At 53.7% G+C, this 14,941-nt stretch overlaps 2 protein-coding genes across 3 annotated transcripts; one reads left to right on the forward strand and one right to left on the reverse strand.

The window, feature by feature from the left end:
• Positions 1-1,674: 1,674 nt before the first annotated feature.
• On the forward strand, positions 1,675-4,838 carry PPP1R11 (protein phosphatase 1 regulatory inhibitor subunit 11). The gene is given in 4 exon segments (XM_069488186.1): positions 1,675-1,929; positions 3,044-3,152; positions 3,593-3,724; positions 3,727-4,838. Coding segments are annotated over 4 exon segments (342 nt in total). The 5' UTR covers positions 1,675-1,860; the 3' UTR covers positions 3,759-4,838.
• A 119-nt stretch (positions 4,839-4,957) lies between these two features.
• On the reverse strand, positions 4,958-10,222 carry RNF39 (ring finger protein 39). 2 transcript variants are annotated; one of them, XM_069488185.1, is made up of 5 exons: positions 9,679-10,056; positions 7,979-8,001; positions 7,668-7,759; positions 5,960-6,249; positions 5,569-5,761 (listed from the first exon to the last, which is right to left on the reverse strand). In XM_069488185.1, exons 1-5 carry the CDS (start codon positions 10,039-10,041, stop codon positions 5,672-5,674), a joined length of 858 nt encoding a protein of 285 aa, XP_069344286.1. In that variant the 5' UTR covers positions 10,042-10,056; the 3' UTR covers positions 5,569-5,671. The 2 variants fall into 2 exon arrangements, with proteins under 2 accessions (XP_069344285.1, XP_069344286.1); XM_069488184.1 differs by having other exon boundaries at positions 4,958-6,249; positions 9,679-10,222.
• Positions 10,223-14,941: the final 4,719 nt, after the last annotated feature.

The following is a 14,941-nucleotide window of genomic DNA, read 5'->3' on the forward strand; positions in this document are numbered from 1 at the left end:
CGCAGTGGTATCATCATGGCTTACTGCAACCTCAACTCAAACTCCTGGGCTCAAGCAATCCTCCTGTCTCAGCCTCCCAAGTAGCTGGGATTTCAGGCGAGTGCCACCACATGCATCTAATTTTTAAAATTTTTTTTAGAGACAGGGTCTTGCTACGTTGCCTAGGCTGGTCTCAAACTCCTGGCCTCAAGCAGTCCTCCCACCACAACCTCCCAAAATGCCTGGCCTATATTTGGTTTTTTAAATGGTCTATGCTATACATGCTGAATTGTATCTTGCTTTCTTCAGTTTGAACCAAAAACTTTCAAGGGAAACAAATATATAGTCCAGGCACAATATAAAATATTCAAATTTTGATTCTGGAAATTAGTATTCCTGCATCCTTGGCTTAAATGGTGATCAGGGGGTTAGAGTAAAAATGATTATCTTGTAATTGTGTGGTCCTTTATATATTTGGAGCTCTTAAGCTTACATTATCTTGTTTGACGCTCACAGCAACTTGAAGAATGAGCAGAGCTGTCTTCCCCACTTTACATTTAAACTGTTCTAGAAGTTGACTTTCCTGACCCACTCCTGAAATCTGAAACAAATCTTGTTTCTATCCTCTTTAAGCCTTTCTCTGGCCCATAACACTGACTGGATCAAGTCTAAACTTCGTACCAAACCATCCTAGGGCTTTCCATATAACTACCGCCTACCTGCCAGCCCCATCTGGCCCTCCCCTTAGAGCGTAGCAGTACAAAACTCCATTTCTTTCAGTGCACACACCTACGACTGCAAGCTGCTCTCTACCTTAAAAAAACATTTATCTGCCTTTCTGGTTCTTGTCTTCCCACTTTCTTTTGCCCTCTAAGAAACGTGTACATACTTTCACTTAATGGCCTACATTGTAATTTATGACCATTTCTCTGCTTAGTCCTACTCATCACCCCGGAGAGAGTATGTTGGTAGTGTAACTAAATTCAGTTTCACAGATCAGACTTAGTTCCACGTTTATGCCCCCAGTGTCTTTTACTTTTGTTAGTTCTGAGCATGCCCGTCTTTCCCATTAGACTGGGAGCTAAACGGTAGGGTCTGAGTGTCTCATATGCCTCCATGTTCAAGGCCTCGCACAGTGACTGGAAAAACCCAAGCTGAGGTGCACTAAGTGCTCAAACACCTACAAGCACAGGGCGAGGACCAGAACCCAGAACGCGTGCATCTTAATCTTATTTCCAACTGCTCCCAGGTCCCGTTTCTCTCCAGAGAAACCAGACCAAACAATAAAGAAACGAAAATAGCCCGGGTCGGGTCATTACTATTGCTCCTTAAGTTTCCCGCGCCCTTCCACCGCCCAGAGAGCGGAGATGGACTCAGCACAGGACCTCTCAACTCGATGCACACACCCGCACCCTCGCCGCACCGCTGTGCACCGCCGGCGGCGCCCTACCCTTCCGCGCACCCCCTCCTGCAGGTCTCCGCTGTGCACGCGCCCGGGCCCGCGCCCCTCGCACCGCCCCACACCCGCAGTGACGCCTCTTCCGCTAAATTTGAGTCTCCTTCTTGCAGCGCCTGCGCGCTGTCATATTACGGCGGAACTAATCCGGCGACGCCTGCGCTTTGACGCATTTGGTGCCGGGAGAAGGGAAAAGGGGCACTGCAGAATGCGTCACACCCGGAAGCGGAGAGCCGGAAGTGGGGTTGGACAGGTTATCCCCAGGGGTGGGGAAGCGGAGGCCCAGGAGGAGGGGGAAAAAGAAGGCAGAGGATCCTGGCTACTACTCTGAATCCTATACCGCTTCTCTTAGACCTCAGAGACACAGGAAAAGGGAAGGAGGTCTCGTCCTCTTCCTCCCCTCCTCCCTCTCCTCAGCCTTAGCCATGGCCGAGGCAGGGGCCGGGCTGAGTGAGACCGTCACTGAGACAACGGTTACCGTGACAACCGAGCCCGTGAGAAAGGCGGGGGTGGGGGGGCAGTGCTGCTTAGGGGTCTGGGAGATGCCGAGAGGGAGGGGACGGGGCTTAGGAGAGTTGCTGGGGCGGCTGGGCCTGGGAATATGGGAGGTGTGGTGTTGAATATCTGGGGCTGGGAGAATCTCAAGGTATTGGAGCAATTTAGGTGGTGGTGACGGTGCAGGTGACTGGCCAAGGGACATGTAACAGGGAGTTACAGTTAGGACATAGATATTGCTACTTGGGGAGGTGGTGCGTATATGTAATGAACGAATGGGAAATCGGGGATTAAGGAGCAAGAAAAGTGCCAGGAGGAAATGCAAGGCCATGTAAGAAGATATGATTGGAGGCCAGCTTATCAATAAATATCAATACTTACCAGTAAATATTTGTTGAAAGGATGAATGTAAAAGGAAGTGGAGGGAATGAGGAAACAAAAAAAGGAGATGAAGATACTATTTTGAAAAATCAGAGAGGGGAGATGTAATGGAGAAACAAGTAGCATTTTGCAAAAAAGGGTTAAGTTGCTTTCAAAGGGAAAAGGTTGCATGGGGCTTAATAACCTCTGGATTAAGGGAGTTTAGTAATTAGTAGTTTAGTAATAGTTGTTACAAGAGATATCAGGATGCCAGAGAATGAATGGCTAAAAGGTAGGGAAGGGCTGGACTTGAGAGCGATAAGAATGGAGGTCTTTTTTTAATGGGGAAAAAAAGAATAGAGACCTGGAAAAAGAAAAGGAGATCAAAGGTTAGGCACTGGAGACTGAAAAAATAATTTTCATGTATTAATACTACCAAGGATGATTTGGGGAGGAAGACGGAGAAACAGCGAAGATTATGTTTTCCTTTGAAGATGTGCTGGGACTTTCTATAGGTTAGGAATTGTGTCTTCTCTGTATACTGGTGTTTATCAAGAACAGGAAATAATACTCCTCAAGGGATTTCCTGAGGTCAAAGACCTGTTCTATTTTATCTTTTCTCAGCACTCAGCTCCTCTGGTGCTATGTACTGATTGAGCTGGGGAAGAGAAGAGAGAAGGTCCCCCGGGAGGGAGTGGGAAAGGTCAGTAGGATGGGACTAGACAGGCATGCCCATCCCTCTTAACCTTCTAGGAGAACCGGAGCTTAACCATCAAACTCCGGAAACGGAAGCCAGAGAAAAAGGTGGAATGGACGAGTGACACTGTGGACAATGAACACATGGGGCGCCGCTCATCGAAATGTGAGTAACTGTTGCCTCGCAGTAGCCCTGCAGTGCTGGCTCCCTCCCGCAGATCTTCTACCTTACCACAGCCACCGGCCTCCCAGAAGCCCCAGGATGCTCATGTTTTGTCACTTTCTTGGTGGATCTCTGGCATCGGGGGAAGGAGGTTAAGGTTAGAGGGAAAGAGGTAAGGAGGGGCTAGAAGTGCACTGTGCCAAGGTCTGATGGCAGGAGGTGTCAGAGGTGGGAGAAGTGGGGCTGTGGATTCTTGGCTCTCTAAATGAACAAGGGAATTGGGTGCCTGAGTCCCAGGGGGTGGGCCTGGGGAAGCTGGATCCTGGAAGGTAGGAGGAGACAATGGTGAAAGTTGGAATTTTCACTGAGATTGAGGGGGAATGGAGCTGACAATACATCTTACTCTTCCTCCGTTTTAACTGAGCTCCTCCTTCCAAATCCAGGCTGCTGTATTTATGAGAAACCTCGGGCCTTTGGTGAGAGCTCCACGGAGAGTGATGAGGAGGAAGAGGAGGGCTGTGGTCATACACACTGTGTACGGGGCCACCGCAAAGGACAGCGTCGTGCAACCCTTGGACCAACCCCTACCACCCCTCCCCAGCCTCCTGACCCCTCCCAGCCCCCTCCAGGGCCAATGCAGCACTAAATTCCTCCCTCCCCCACCATTCCTGTGTCTGTCTGGCCCTGAATGTGTCCATGTGGCTACTTGGGGACTAAACCTCTGGTTTGATCCCTTCACCCACCCCCTCCTTCCTTCTCCTCTGCCAGATAGAGGGAAGAAGAAGAGGAGTGTGGACAGAGATCCTGGAATTCTGACTTGCTGCTATTCTAGAACCCAGGCTCCTGGGTTCCCCTAGTCCTCATTTCTCCTGCCAATACCCACCCTTCTCTCTCTGGGATCCAAGCATCTTGGTCCCAGTCTCTTGCTTTTGTTCTCACTGCCAAACTGCCTGTCCTGGGATCTAGTTATCTTGGCCCCCTGAACTCTCAACTAAAGTAGCAAACACTTAAATTGGGTTTTCAATAGTCCCAGCTTTCACTGCCAGGGTCCCAGTCAGATTCCAGGCAATCTCGCCCCAGCTATGCTTGTTAATCCTGGTTTAGAGCTCTTCCACTGAGGTATTTATGTAATCCTAATTCTTAGACCTTGCCTGTGGACTATGAGGTCTTACCAGAGACCCAGGGTTCCCACTTCTTCTCCTCCTGCCTACCCCCCTTATGCCTTCAAGAGGAGTTAGGAGAGAGGGGTCTTTATCATTCTCACCTCTAATGGAAAATGGAACAAGAAGTAGTCATGTCTCTCTCCCTATCCTTCTCACGTTATCTAGGATTTATGACAAAACTGGCTTGAGACAGATCACTTAGAGCCAACTATCTCCTCAAATTTGGTCTTTCAGCTTCACAGACAGATCCAGCATAGTCCCAGGGGCCTGGGTCCCTGAGAGAGAAAGGAAGAGGGAGGGAGCAAAGGGATGGGGGTGCCCCCTGCACTGCACTCTTACCCCTCCCTTCCTAAGCTTTGCTGTCTCTGCAGCCAAGATGTTCAGCTCTCAGCCCTCCCCACCCCTCACGGGGATCTGGTGGGTGTTTTCCAGTCCTCTTCCCATGCACAGTTGCAGAGATCAGTCAAATCCATACCACCACTGAGATCTCATTTATTGCCACAGATGCACAAAATAAATAACCCAACATCACAAAATGTGTTAAATATGGGCCCATTTATACACATGGGGAAAGCTATGAGACTATGTACAAGGATGAGTTTGGGGATGTCCAGGCCATTCCCAGGTTGAGGAGAGGAGAGGTAGCACCATTGGTTCCTTTCTATGAGTACATGCAGGGGGCGGATTTATGGGAAAATGCCATGAGCATAAAAAGTCACAGAAGGAGGGTAGAGTGGAACTGGCTTGTCCCTCCCTGCCTCCCACAAAAAAGGGGTATTAAGCTACCTAGAGGGCCATAGGGCCCAGGCCAGGGTCAAGCCACTTGTTTTAGGAGGAGTCTCTTGTTTCTCTTGAGAAACTTCAGAGTGGACAGGACAGGGAAGCCCAAGCCTTAGAGCCGCGGAAAAGGCCCTGAGCCCTTCTTTGGAGCTGGTACGGGCAAGAGTGGGAGGTAAATATTTGACTAGCAGGGCCTCTGTGTAGTAAACGTGCAGTTTACCAGGACTGGCAGGGCAGGGCCTGTTCCCCAGTTCAGGCCTGGAATAGTGTGGAAGGGGAGAAAGTAGGTGGGAAGTGCCGGGGTAGCGGTGGGAAAGGAAAGATTAGGGGGCAGGGGAGGAGGAACAGACTTGGCTTTGGGCATAGCATGGATGTGGAAACGTAGAGCCAGCTGAGGCCTTATTATTTGGGGGGAAAATAATAAGACAGAAAATAGGTGATGCGGTTTGGCGTGGGGTGCTTAATACTCCTGCCATGGGCATGCGGACATGATCCCTGCAATGAGCGGGGAATTCCGAGCCCAAGAGGAAGCAGCTTCGTGGCGGCCGGTGACTGCGGGGTGGGGGCTGGGGACGAGACTCAGCCTTCCGCTGGCACGATGCGCAGCGGGGCGCGGGGGTCCCGGGTGCAGAACAGCGGGAAGATGCGCTCCCCCAGGGGCCCGGGCGCCTGGAAGGCGAAGAGCAGGTCCAGCGAGCGGCCGTCGTAGAAGGCCACGCGGCCCCGCTCCCAGTCCAAGTCCACGCGAATGCGCCGCGGCGGGGGCCCGGCGCCGCCCAGCAGGGTGGGCTCCGGTGCCGTGAGGGCCCAGAGACGGCCGCCGCGGCCCTCCACGGCCCACACGGCTCCCGCGGGGCACAGCCTCACGCGACCCTTGCGTTGCACCGACTCCCCTGCCGCGCCCACGGCGTAGCGGCTCTCCCCGTCCTCGTCCTCCCCAGAAGAGTCTGTGCAGGAGGCGGCGCCCGCGGTCTCCACCTCCCAGCAGTGGCGGCCAGCTGCGAAGCCCTGTGCGCCCAGCACGGCTGGGAGCTGGTCAAAGCGCCTAGGGCCGTCAGGGGGCGCGGGCGTCCCTGGTGGGGCCACCTGGACGCTGCGGCGGTCGGCAGAGATGAGCAGGTGGCGGTGTGCGGTGCCAGGGTCCAGGGTCAGGTCAGCTGGAGAGGAGGAGACAGGGAGAGGACTGCCTGAGAGGGGTTTCTGAATCAGAGGCAGGGTAGGGTGAAGAATGGGCAACCGAGGGCGGGCACCCAAGGACTAAAAGTGCCAGGGCGTGAGCTCTCAGCAGTTGAAAATGCGGCTGCCGGACCGGAAAGGAGGCAGGCATGTGAAGAGTAGGCCTGGGCAGTATGGAAACTGTGCATCAACGCGCCACTTCTGTAGAATTGGACTTGGGAAAGCTCAGGGCAGAGGGCACAGCAGAGAGACCAAAGGAAAGGTGGTCTGGTTTGTGGGATTGGGGGAGGAAGTGTGAGGCTGATCCAACTTCTGGGGAGGCGTGAGGATTGATACCTCAATCTGCAGCATCTGGGGTGGGGCGCGGGAGCTGGGTCAGCAGGCTGGGAAGGTGGATCTAAAGAGAAAGACTGACACCTGCTACTGGAACCCCAAGTGACAGAGGGAAGGGGCGGAGGGAGGACTCCAAGGTATCCTGAGAAACCAGCCCACCCACAGAAATTAGTGGGTGTGGACAGGCCTGTTTCTATAGGTGGTGTAGGGAAGAGGAGGAAAAAGAACCATTGGCTCTATATGTATGGGGTGCTTTGAGGAAAGAGTTCTGGATTAGGAGTGCTAGAAGCAATCCGGATTGGGTGGGATGGTGGGTGACCAAGAGGGTAGACCATCTTCTCTAGGCAGTTTAAAGAAGGGTAGAGGGCATCCTTCTTTTGGGGAGTGAGCAAGGAAGGAAGGGGCAGGGAGAGGCTGAGGTCCGGGATCCCTTCTGGAGAGGAATGATGACAGGTGGTGGAAGCAGAGATTCCTGAGAGGCAGCTGACCTCCGGGAGTCTGTTGTTTGCATGAAAAAGGAAGAGAGAAAATGGCTAGGATATGAGGATAGACGTTGTTAGAAGTTGAGTTGTATCCCCCCACAAAAAATGATATGTTGAAGACCCCGGAGTACCTCTGAATGTGACCTTATTTGGAAATAGGATCTTTACAGAGGTAATCAAGTTCAAATGAGGTCATTAGGCCCAGTCCAATATGATTACTGACTTGTAAAAGAGAAATTTGGACAGAGCCAAGTGCGTACAAAAGGAAGACAATGTGCAGACCATCTATAACCCAAGGGACATGTGAGACCCAGAAGCTAGGAGAGAGGCCTGGAACAAATTCTCGCATGGCCCTCAGAAGGAACCTCACTGCTGACACATTGATTTCAGACTTCGGCCTCCAGAACTTTGAGATGATAAATGTCTGTTGCTGAAGCCACCTACTTTGTGGTCCTTTGTTACACAGCAAGCATTCTTAAGAAACTAATACAGACATTAAAAAGGACTTGATCATTTTTGAGAGCTAAAAGGGAGCAAGCCTAACACAGATTCTGATTCAGTTCCTTCCCCTCTGCCCCCCTTACCGGTCAGTCTATGAAGCATGTTCTTGACCACTGGATAATCTTCAGGGAGATCATCCTCTGGGTTAGATGACTTGGGTGTTGGGACATCAAATCTGGGGAAAGATGAGGGGAAGGGTCAGGAAATCAGTAGATAACCTCTACCCTCTGATGCTAACGTCCCCACCCCTACCCCACTCACATCTCTGGAAGATGAAGGGGTGAGGCCACACCCCAGAAAACCTGCCTGTGATTGGGGACAAAGATGTGGCCCCAGTGGGAAAGTGATGGCTGTGGCAGCTGGCAGTGAAAAGGAACAGTAAAAGTGGACTCACCGTCTCCACGTCTTCATTATATCCTGGTTGGGCAGAAAAAACATGGATATGAGCTCTGGGCTTCATACTGTGGGGCGCCCTCCCCCCATCCACCTCCTCAGGTGAGCTCCCGCTGAGTTGGTGATGTTCCTTCCCCCCTCTCAGAGTGATCTCACTTCCTCATCCCTTGTGCCCCTTTCTCCTCTCGTTCTGTCCCTTCCCCTGTCATGAGGATCCTTCCTCTCTCTCCACCACCACTTTTCCTCATCCTCCTAACTTCAGCCCCACTGTCCTCCGCGCTCCAGCCCCACTGTCCTCCCCTTCCCCAGCCTCATCCATGCCTGTGTCTTGCCCCATTCCTTGCCTCCCTCTGCTGCCTCCTCAGCCCCATTCTCAGTGTCTTTCAAAGGCCCCATCCTTATCGCCTTCCTGAGTGTATCCCAGACAAAAGTCCGTCTTCCCACCCCCATCACACAGACCAAACACACACCCGGAGCCCTTGGGCTAGGAGTTGGCATATAAAAGCCTTACAATAAAGCTGCTTCCCTCTTGCCATAAAAGCCCCATGGCGTTTATTGGGCCTTTTGTTTTGTGTCTCTGTACCCAGGCCAGGGAGGCAGCTGGGCTTGGATGTGTCCCAAGAGGCCCAACAGACCCGCAATGTGCCATGGGACCCAGGAGAGGGCGCTAGATATCCCCCCCCCCTCCGGGTGTGGGATCCCTGACCCCTCCACTTCGCTGCCCAGGGCTGCCGGCTGGGACGGTGGTGAGCGAGAGAGAGGAAAGACAATTTCCCTAAGTGTGCCAGTTACGCCTGGGCCAATTAGGTCTGCGAAGACTTCAAGGGCGGAAGCAAGACCCGAGCCCGGCTTGGCTGCTGGGGAGAAGCAAGTCGGGCGTCCAAGACGCCTGGGGGTCGGGCAAGGGATTGGAGTTGGTTGGCGGCCAAGGAGTCGGGCCCAGCCGAGGCGCGGGGAAGGGGGGTGCCAAGGCTGGGCTGCGGAGAGCAGCCGGAGGCCCCAAAGGCTGTTCTCCCGACCTCGCCTCCGTCTGTCGCCGCCCCTCCCTGGGGCCCTCGTACGAGCCGAGAATGACAATAACAAACGACACGCAGCTAGGCTAGAGCCCGAGTCCAGGGACAGACCCCACGACACTGCAGGGGCGTTTGGATCTGCTCCCCACTCCCTTCCTCCATCCTCCCTCCCTTCTCCGCCCCGGCACGCCAGCTTTTTCTCCGCACTCGCCCCCTACCCCATGGCTCCCAGTCCCCCCGCCAGTTCCCACCTCCCCCACCGTCCTCCTGGGCCCCCTGCTCGGCCCCGCTCCCGCCTGCCGGCTCCCTCCCCTCCGCCGCTGTCCTGTCCCGCGCGCCCGGGCTGCCCCGCCCGGACTCCCGCAGTTCCCGCGCTCTTCGCGGGGCTCCGGGCTCTCGCGTTCGGTCTAGTACCCCAACCCTTGTCTGCCTCCCAAATCCCTTCTCTCCAGCTCCTCTCACTAGACTCAGCACCCGATTGGCCCCCTCCCCTCTGGGCCAAGTGTCAACTCCTCATCGTCCTTCCGGGCACCTCTCACCTTGAGGACCCGGGGTCACCCCACCCCTCATCCTTTGCTTTTTCTCCCCCAGCTCCATTGCCTAAACTTCCACAGGCTCCCCCGGGGGACCCATGAAGCTCCCCCTTCCACCAACAGCTGCGGACCCGCGACGCGCACCCCAGCTTCACCTCTGTGTGCGGGTCCAGGCAGCCCATGGTGGGGATGCGGCCCCCTCGGCGTCTCCCCGCGCGGGCCCCAGGCTCGGCCAGCTTCTCCCGCAGCCCGCGGCTGATCCGCACCTCCACCGCCAGCCGCACGTTAGACCTCAGGCAGCGGCGGGGACACGGCAGGCCGCAGCAGGGACAGGCGGTGGGGGAAGCCTCGGTGCCCGCCGCCGGCGGGGTCCCCCAGCAGCCGGCCAGACACGCGCGGCAGAAGCTGTGCTCGCACGCCAGGAGCACCGGGTCCTCGAAGGGGCCCCCGCACAGCGGACACGTCGCCAGCTGCTCCAGACGCTCCACCAGCCCCGGGCCCAGCTCCGGCGCATCCATGGGGAGCTGGGGTCTGAACGCCGCCCCTTCCTCGACCTCCGCAACCGCCTTCCGGCGCGCAGATGGCGGGTCGGCCCTGCTGCTTGCGGAGTCGGTGCCCCGCTCTGCGTCTCCCGCATTAAGTTTCGCCGCTTTTCTGCCCCCTCCTGGGACTGCCTCTGCCTTCAACCGGAGTCTCGGTGTATGCGCGAGTCTCCCACCACATCAGGCTTTATAGGGAGGGTGGAGGCTCCTGCGGGAGGTAAACATCAGGCCTTGCGTAACACCTCACCTGGTTCTCCCGCTTCCCGAGTAAGGCTTGGGGAAGGAGGTGGGGACAAGAGGACACTTGGGTCCTGGTGCCTGGGAGGTGGTCACTAGGGGCGCTCTGGGGGCAAGGTAGCCCTGTGTGGGGAGGGTACCCCCTGTTACCCGCCTCCAGAGCCTGGGTTTCACCTTCCCCTCGGCCTGTGGTGTGCAGGCGGGCAGAGTGCCCAGGCTGGCTCTTGGCATGCGTGTCCACATCGCCGGGGTGTGAGTCACTCCAGGTGGCTGGCACACCTACATCTGAGGGCCGGGCCGGAAGCACGGATCCTGGTCTGTGCGGCTTTGGCAAGCCTCTGAGTGTCGGTGTGTGGCTGTCATTCCCGCGCGCGCCTCTCGCCTTTCCATCTTCCCTCCTTACCTATTAAGGGCTTAAGAACACTCTGAAGCTCTGGGGTAAGGGGCGGGGAGCAGGCGCCCACGTTCCTGCCTCCAGGAGTCGGGAGGGCTCTCGAAGCCCTCCCTCTGGCTAGCTCCCAGGGCCTCTTGTTACTTTCTTCCTTCTCTTTCTGGTTCTTTCCCTCTCTTTTCCCCGTGTGTGTTTTTTATTTCCATTTTTCTCTTTCCCTCCTCCTTCTTGAGAGTGTACCCAAGAAATACTATTTCAACTGTCATCATTCACTGAGGCCCAGAGAGCTGGAATTGCCAAGGTCACACAGCAAGGGAATGACCAGAAGTGGAGCGGTAGCTAGATCTTCTTCTGACTTGTCCCCTTGCTGTGACCCAACCCTGCCTCTTTTTTAAATTGCAGATCCCTGGAACTCCCTCCTGCTTTCCTATTTTTTTCTGATGTTCCCTTATTCCCTTGCCTCCAACTCTCTCTTTTACTCCTCCTCCCTCCTCCTCCCAGCTCTCATCTCTTCCTCCCTTCTCTTCCTAGCTCCTGCCCCGTGCCAGGCCTTGCTGTCTGGGTATCCATGGGGGTTTGTGAGTGAGTAAACATCTGCAGCTGTGATCACCCACACAGTTAAATATGTGTGAGCACCATCAATGTCCAAATGCCCCACTGTGCATGAACTTACAGACAGAGACACTCGTATAATGCAGACATCACAGATACAGCTCAGTAGCCTCACACACGTTAAATATCACTGGGAGAGACATCAGTATTATTTAAGAACAGATGGACATACCCAAAGAAAACATACAAAGAGACACTGTCATTAGTTTTACAGTCAATAAGAACAACAATACAACAGCAGCAAGGCTGTAGTGGAGCAGCAGGACTTTATTAGGCACCTGTCTTCCCTGCGCCTGTACTTACCAGGGAGACACTCAAAAATGACACCCTGATAAACAAACCTACTAGAACAAACACAAGCACATTCATCTTGGAACAACCCTCCCAGTTCAGGGCTCATAAAACACACAGATACCCAAGCAAAAGACTACAGATATGACTGAAATCTGTTTTGTAAAAAATGTACATCTGTGCTACAGTCGGTAGAATAATGGCCCCCCCAAAGATGAGCATGTCCTACTTCCTGGACCCTGTGAACATGTCACCTTACTTGGCAAAGGGGAATTCAACTTGCAGGTGGAATTAAGGTTGCTAATCAGTTGAATTTCAAGTAGGGAGATTATTCCAGATTGTCTACATGGGTCCAATGTAATCACAAGGGTCCCTAAAAGTGGAGGGCCAAAGCAGAAAAGAACCAGAGAGAGCGGCTGAGAAGTGTGCGGCCTGACGTTGCTGGCTTTGGGAGTTGAGGAAGGGAGCATGAGCTGAGGAAGGTGGGGCCTCTAGAAGCTGCAAAGGCAAGGGAGTGGACTCTCCACTGCAGCAGACAGAAAGAACCAGGCCCTGCGGACACCTTGATTTAACCCAATGACACCCATTTCAGGCTTCTGAACTACACGATAATAAATGTGTATTGTTTGGAGCCACTAAGTTTGTGGTATCTTGTTACAGCGCCAATAGGAAACTAGGACACATGATTCCCTCTGTCCCTCAGTCTCTGGCTCTCTGATTCTGTCTGCACTGGTCTGTTTTTGTGCCTTCAATTTGTCACATTTTCTGGAATTCTCTGCCTGTCTTGGCCTTCCTGTCAGTCCCCTTTTGTCTCTTTTCCTCTGGATTACTTCATTTTCCCGGCTCCATCCCCACCTCCAAGGCCTCTCAGACAGCGAGTTCTTTCTGGATCTGGAGAAATGTCTCTGAGTCTCTTTGGGGGAACCTTGTTACTAATCCAAGTGCCCTGCCGTGGCCTTCAAGGTCTTGTCAGTGCTTCACAGCCTTGGTTGAACATTGGAATCATCTGGAAAACTTTTAAACTCCTGATGCCCAGGAGACACCTCAGACCAATTAAACAGAGTCTCTGGAGATGGGTCTCAGGCATCAGTAGTGTCGAAAGCTCTCCAGGAGGTTCCAGTGTTTAGCCAGAGGGGGAACCATGGCCTTGCATGGTGAGTGTGCATGTGGCCCTCCCGGAGCTCTAGCTGTGGTGCCTTATGCTTTCCGTTCCTTGAACATGCCAAGGCCATACAGCTTTGCACTCAGTGTTCCTTCTGCCTGGGCCCCCTCCCTCCAGAGCCTCACAAGGCTTTCTCCATCTTCTCTTCCAGGTCTCAACTGAAAGGTAACGTCATCAGAGAGGGCTCCTTTTGCCACTTGTGTCTCAAGTAGTTTTCCTCAAAGGCACTCACTATCTCCACCCAGATTTACTGTCTTCACGGCTTGTATTACTGTCTGCAGTGGTGTATTTACCTGTCTGTGATCTGCTCCTATCCGATAGCAGGTAAGGGGCACAGGAAGAGGAACCTGACCTTCGTGTTCGCTGCTGCATTCCCAGCACCTGCAGCAGTGCCTGGCACACAGTTGCAGTGATCTGTGCCCAGGTGGTTGACTTGCTCGTCACGGATCGGGCACAGTGAGAGGGTCCTTTGACTGACTCTGCTTAGACCTTCTAGGCCTTCTCAGTCAACAGGCATTCCTCACCGGCAGACGCCAGGCACCGTGCTGGGGCCAAGCTTGTGTCATGTGGGACACGGTGCTCGGTCTGGCTGGAGAAGCTCATGACTGGTTGTTGTTTTCCCTCTATAACTAGACAATCAGGATTCCTGCTAACAAACCTCCACTCGGCCTTCATGCCCTGGTTACCATGAGTTCACACCTACGGTTCTAGCACACCGGTAAGGGAAAGGCATTTGGAGGCAGACCCTGCTAGGAAACGTCTCACTCCTTAAGACCTTTTCCCTTTCTCCACCCTAACAACTCTACACTTGATCCTTTAATCCTGCCTTGGCTTCACTGTATCTCTGGAGAGCCGGAAGGGCGGATGTGAGCTTGCGCGTGCTGGCTCGGCCTGGCTTGCTGTGGCTGACCGTGGCTGCCTCCTGCCTCTGGCTTAGCATCCACGTCTTCTCACTTCACACGGGGCCGCCGATGTAACTGTTCCCAGCCCTTCCCAGCTCCTTCCAGGATGTCTGCTTGCAGTGTTGCGGAGTGTTGCAGCTCAATACCCGTGCAGGGCACTGGGGGGTGTTAGAGGTAGGAGAGGCCTTAGCCATCCCTTCCTTTCTTTTCTTTCTCTTCCTTTTTGTCCTCTCTCCCTTTGTCCATCCTCCAGTCTCTCTCGTCTGTATCAGTAACATCCCCAGACTTTTAAAAATTCCACAAGTCTTTAGGAGCTTCCAGAGAGGAGCTCTGGTAGGTATGAAGAGGTGTTTGGGAGACCGATGACAGGATAGTCATGGTCCCTGCCCTTGGGAAGTGTGATCAGGCAAGTAAAGTACATGCAACACCAGCCAAACCTACCATTCCTGCATCAGGGAGTGTGACAAGGCAGATACGGTAACCGCCATCAGCCTCAATCTGCCATTGCCGGACACTGAGGGAAAGAGAGGGCGAGGATTCTGCTGACAGAGACAGGACGAGTGGGGACGATCTCAGGAAGGACCCGTAAAGGAAGGGGAGGCTGTGTGGAGAGGGAGAGAGGTGAAAAGGCCCAACAGAGAATGTAAAGCATCTCTAGGGGGAAAACTGGACTTGGGAGAAGAAGGCCCAGGAAGTAAGAAGGACGAATGAAGGAAACCATGATTATTTCTCAATGTCCACTCACTATGCCCTTCCAAAATATTTCCTTCCATCTCGATTGCCTCTATAATGACTAATTTTTTAAAAGACTCTGCAGTTTGCAGTGTATTTTAACATAACTGGAGCTCTAGCAGAGCGGGGCAGTTTTCCTTTGCAACCGCTGCAAGGACTCTGGGCAAACATGCCCTGAGGGGAGGGCAAGGTTGGGAGGGGTGGGCTTGAGGTAGAGATAGAGGAAGAAGATCCAGCCAGATTAATCCAATCAGTCCTGATCTCAGAGGCATGACCTATGTTACAGGATTGTCACCTCATAGTCCACTCTCTCATTTAACCCTGCAAGAGCTGTGAGGCCAAGTGCAGCCATAGTACAGTGGCGTCACTGGGACTCTGGTGGGGCAAAGGATTTGACCAGGCTCAGACAGCTGGTGAGAGGCAGAGCCAGGACTAAATCCACATTTACTGGCTCTAAATTCTGTGTTCTTTCCCATAAACATTAATTTCTTTCTTCTGAGACTTTGCTTTCTCATTTCTGTCCCTCCTGGAAGCCTCATTCTTCTCTCC

The sequence above is a fragment of the Eulemur rufifrons genome, chromosome 15 (genome assembly GCF_041146395.1).
Source record: "Eulemur rufifrons isolate Redbay chromosome 15, OSU_ERuf_1, whole genome shotgun sequence".
NCBI lineage: Eukaryota > Metazoa > Chordata > Mammalia > Primates > Lemuridae > Eulemur > Eulemur rufifrons.

Bases quoted from the DNA above. Each gene is read 5' to 3' on its own strand.
- RNF39 (XM_069488184.1), bottom strand. From the start codon at position 10,041: ATGGATGCGCCGGAGCTGGGCCCGGGGCTGGTGGAGCGTCTGGAGCAG. The intron at 8,002-9,678 runs GTGAAGCTGGGG...CTGCCCAACCAG, and splicing joins GCCTGGACCCGCACACAGAG to GATATAATGAAGACGTGGAG. The intron at 7,760-7,978 runs GTGAGTCCACTT...ATCTTTCCCCAG, and splicing joins ATAATGAAGACGTGGAGACG to ATTTGATGTCCCAACACCCA.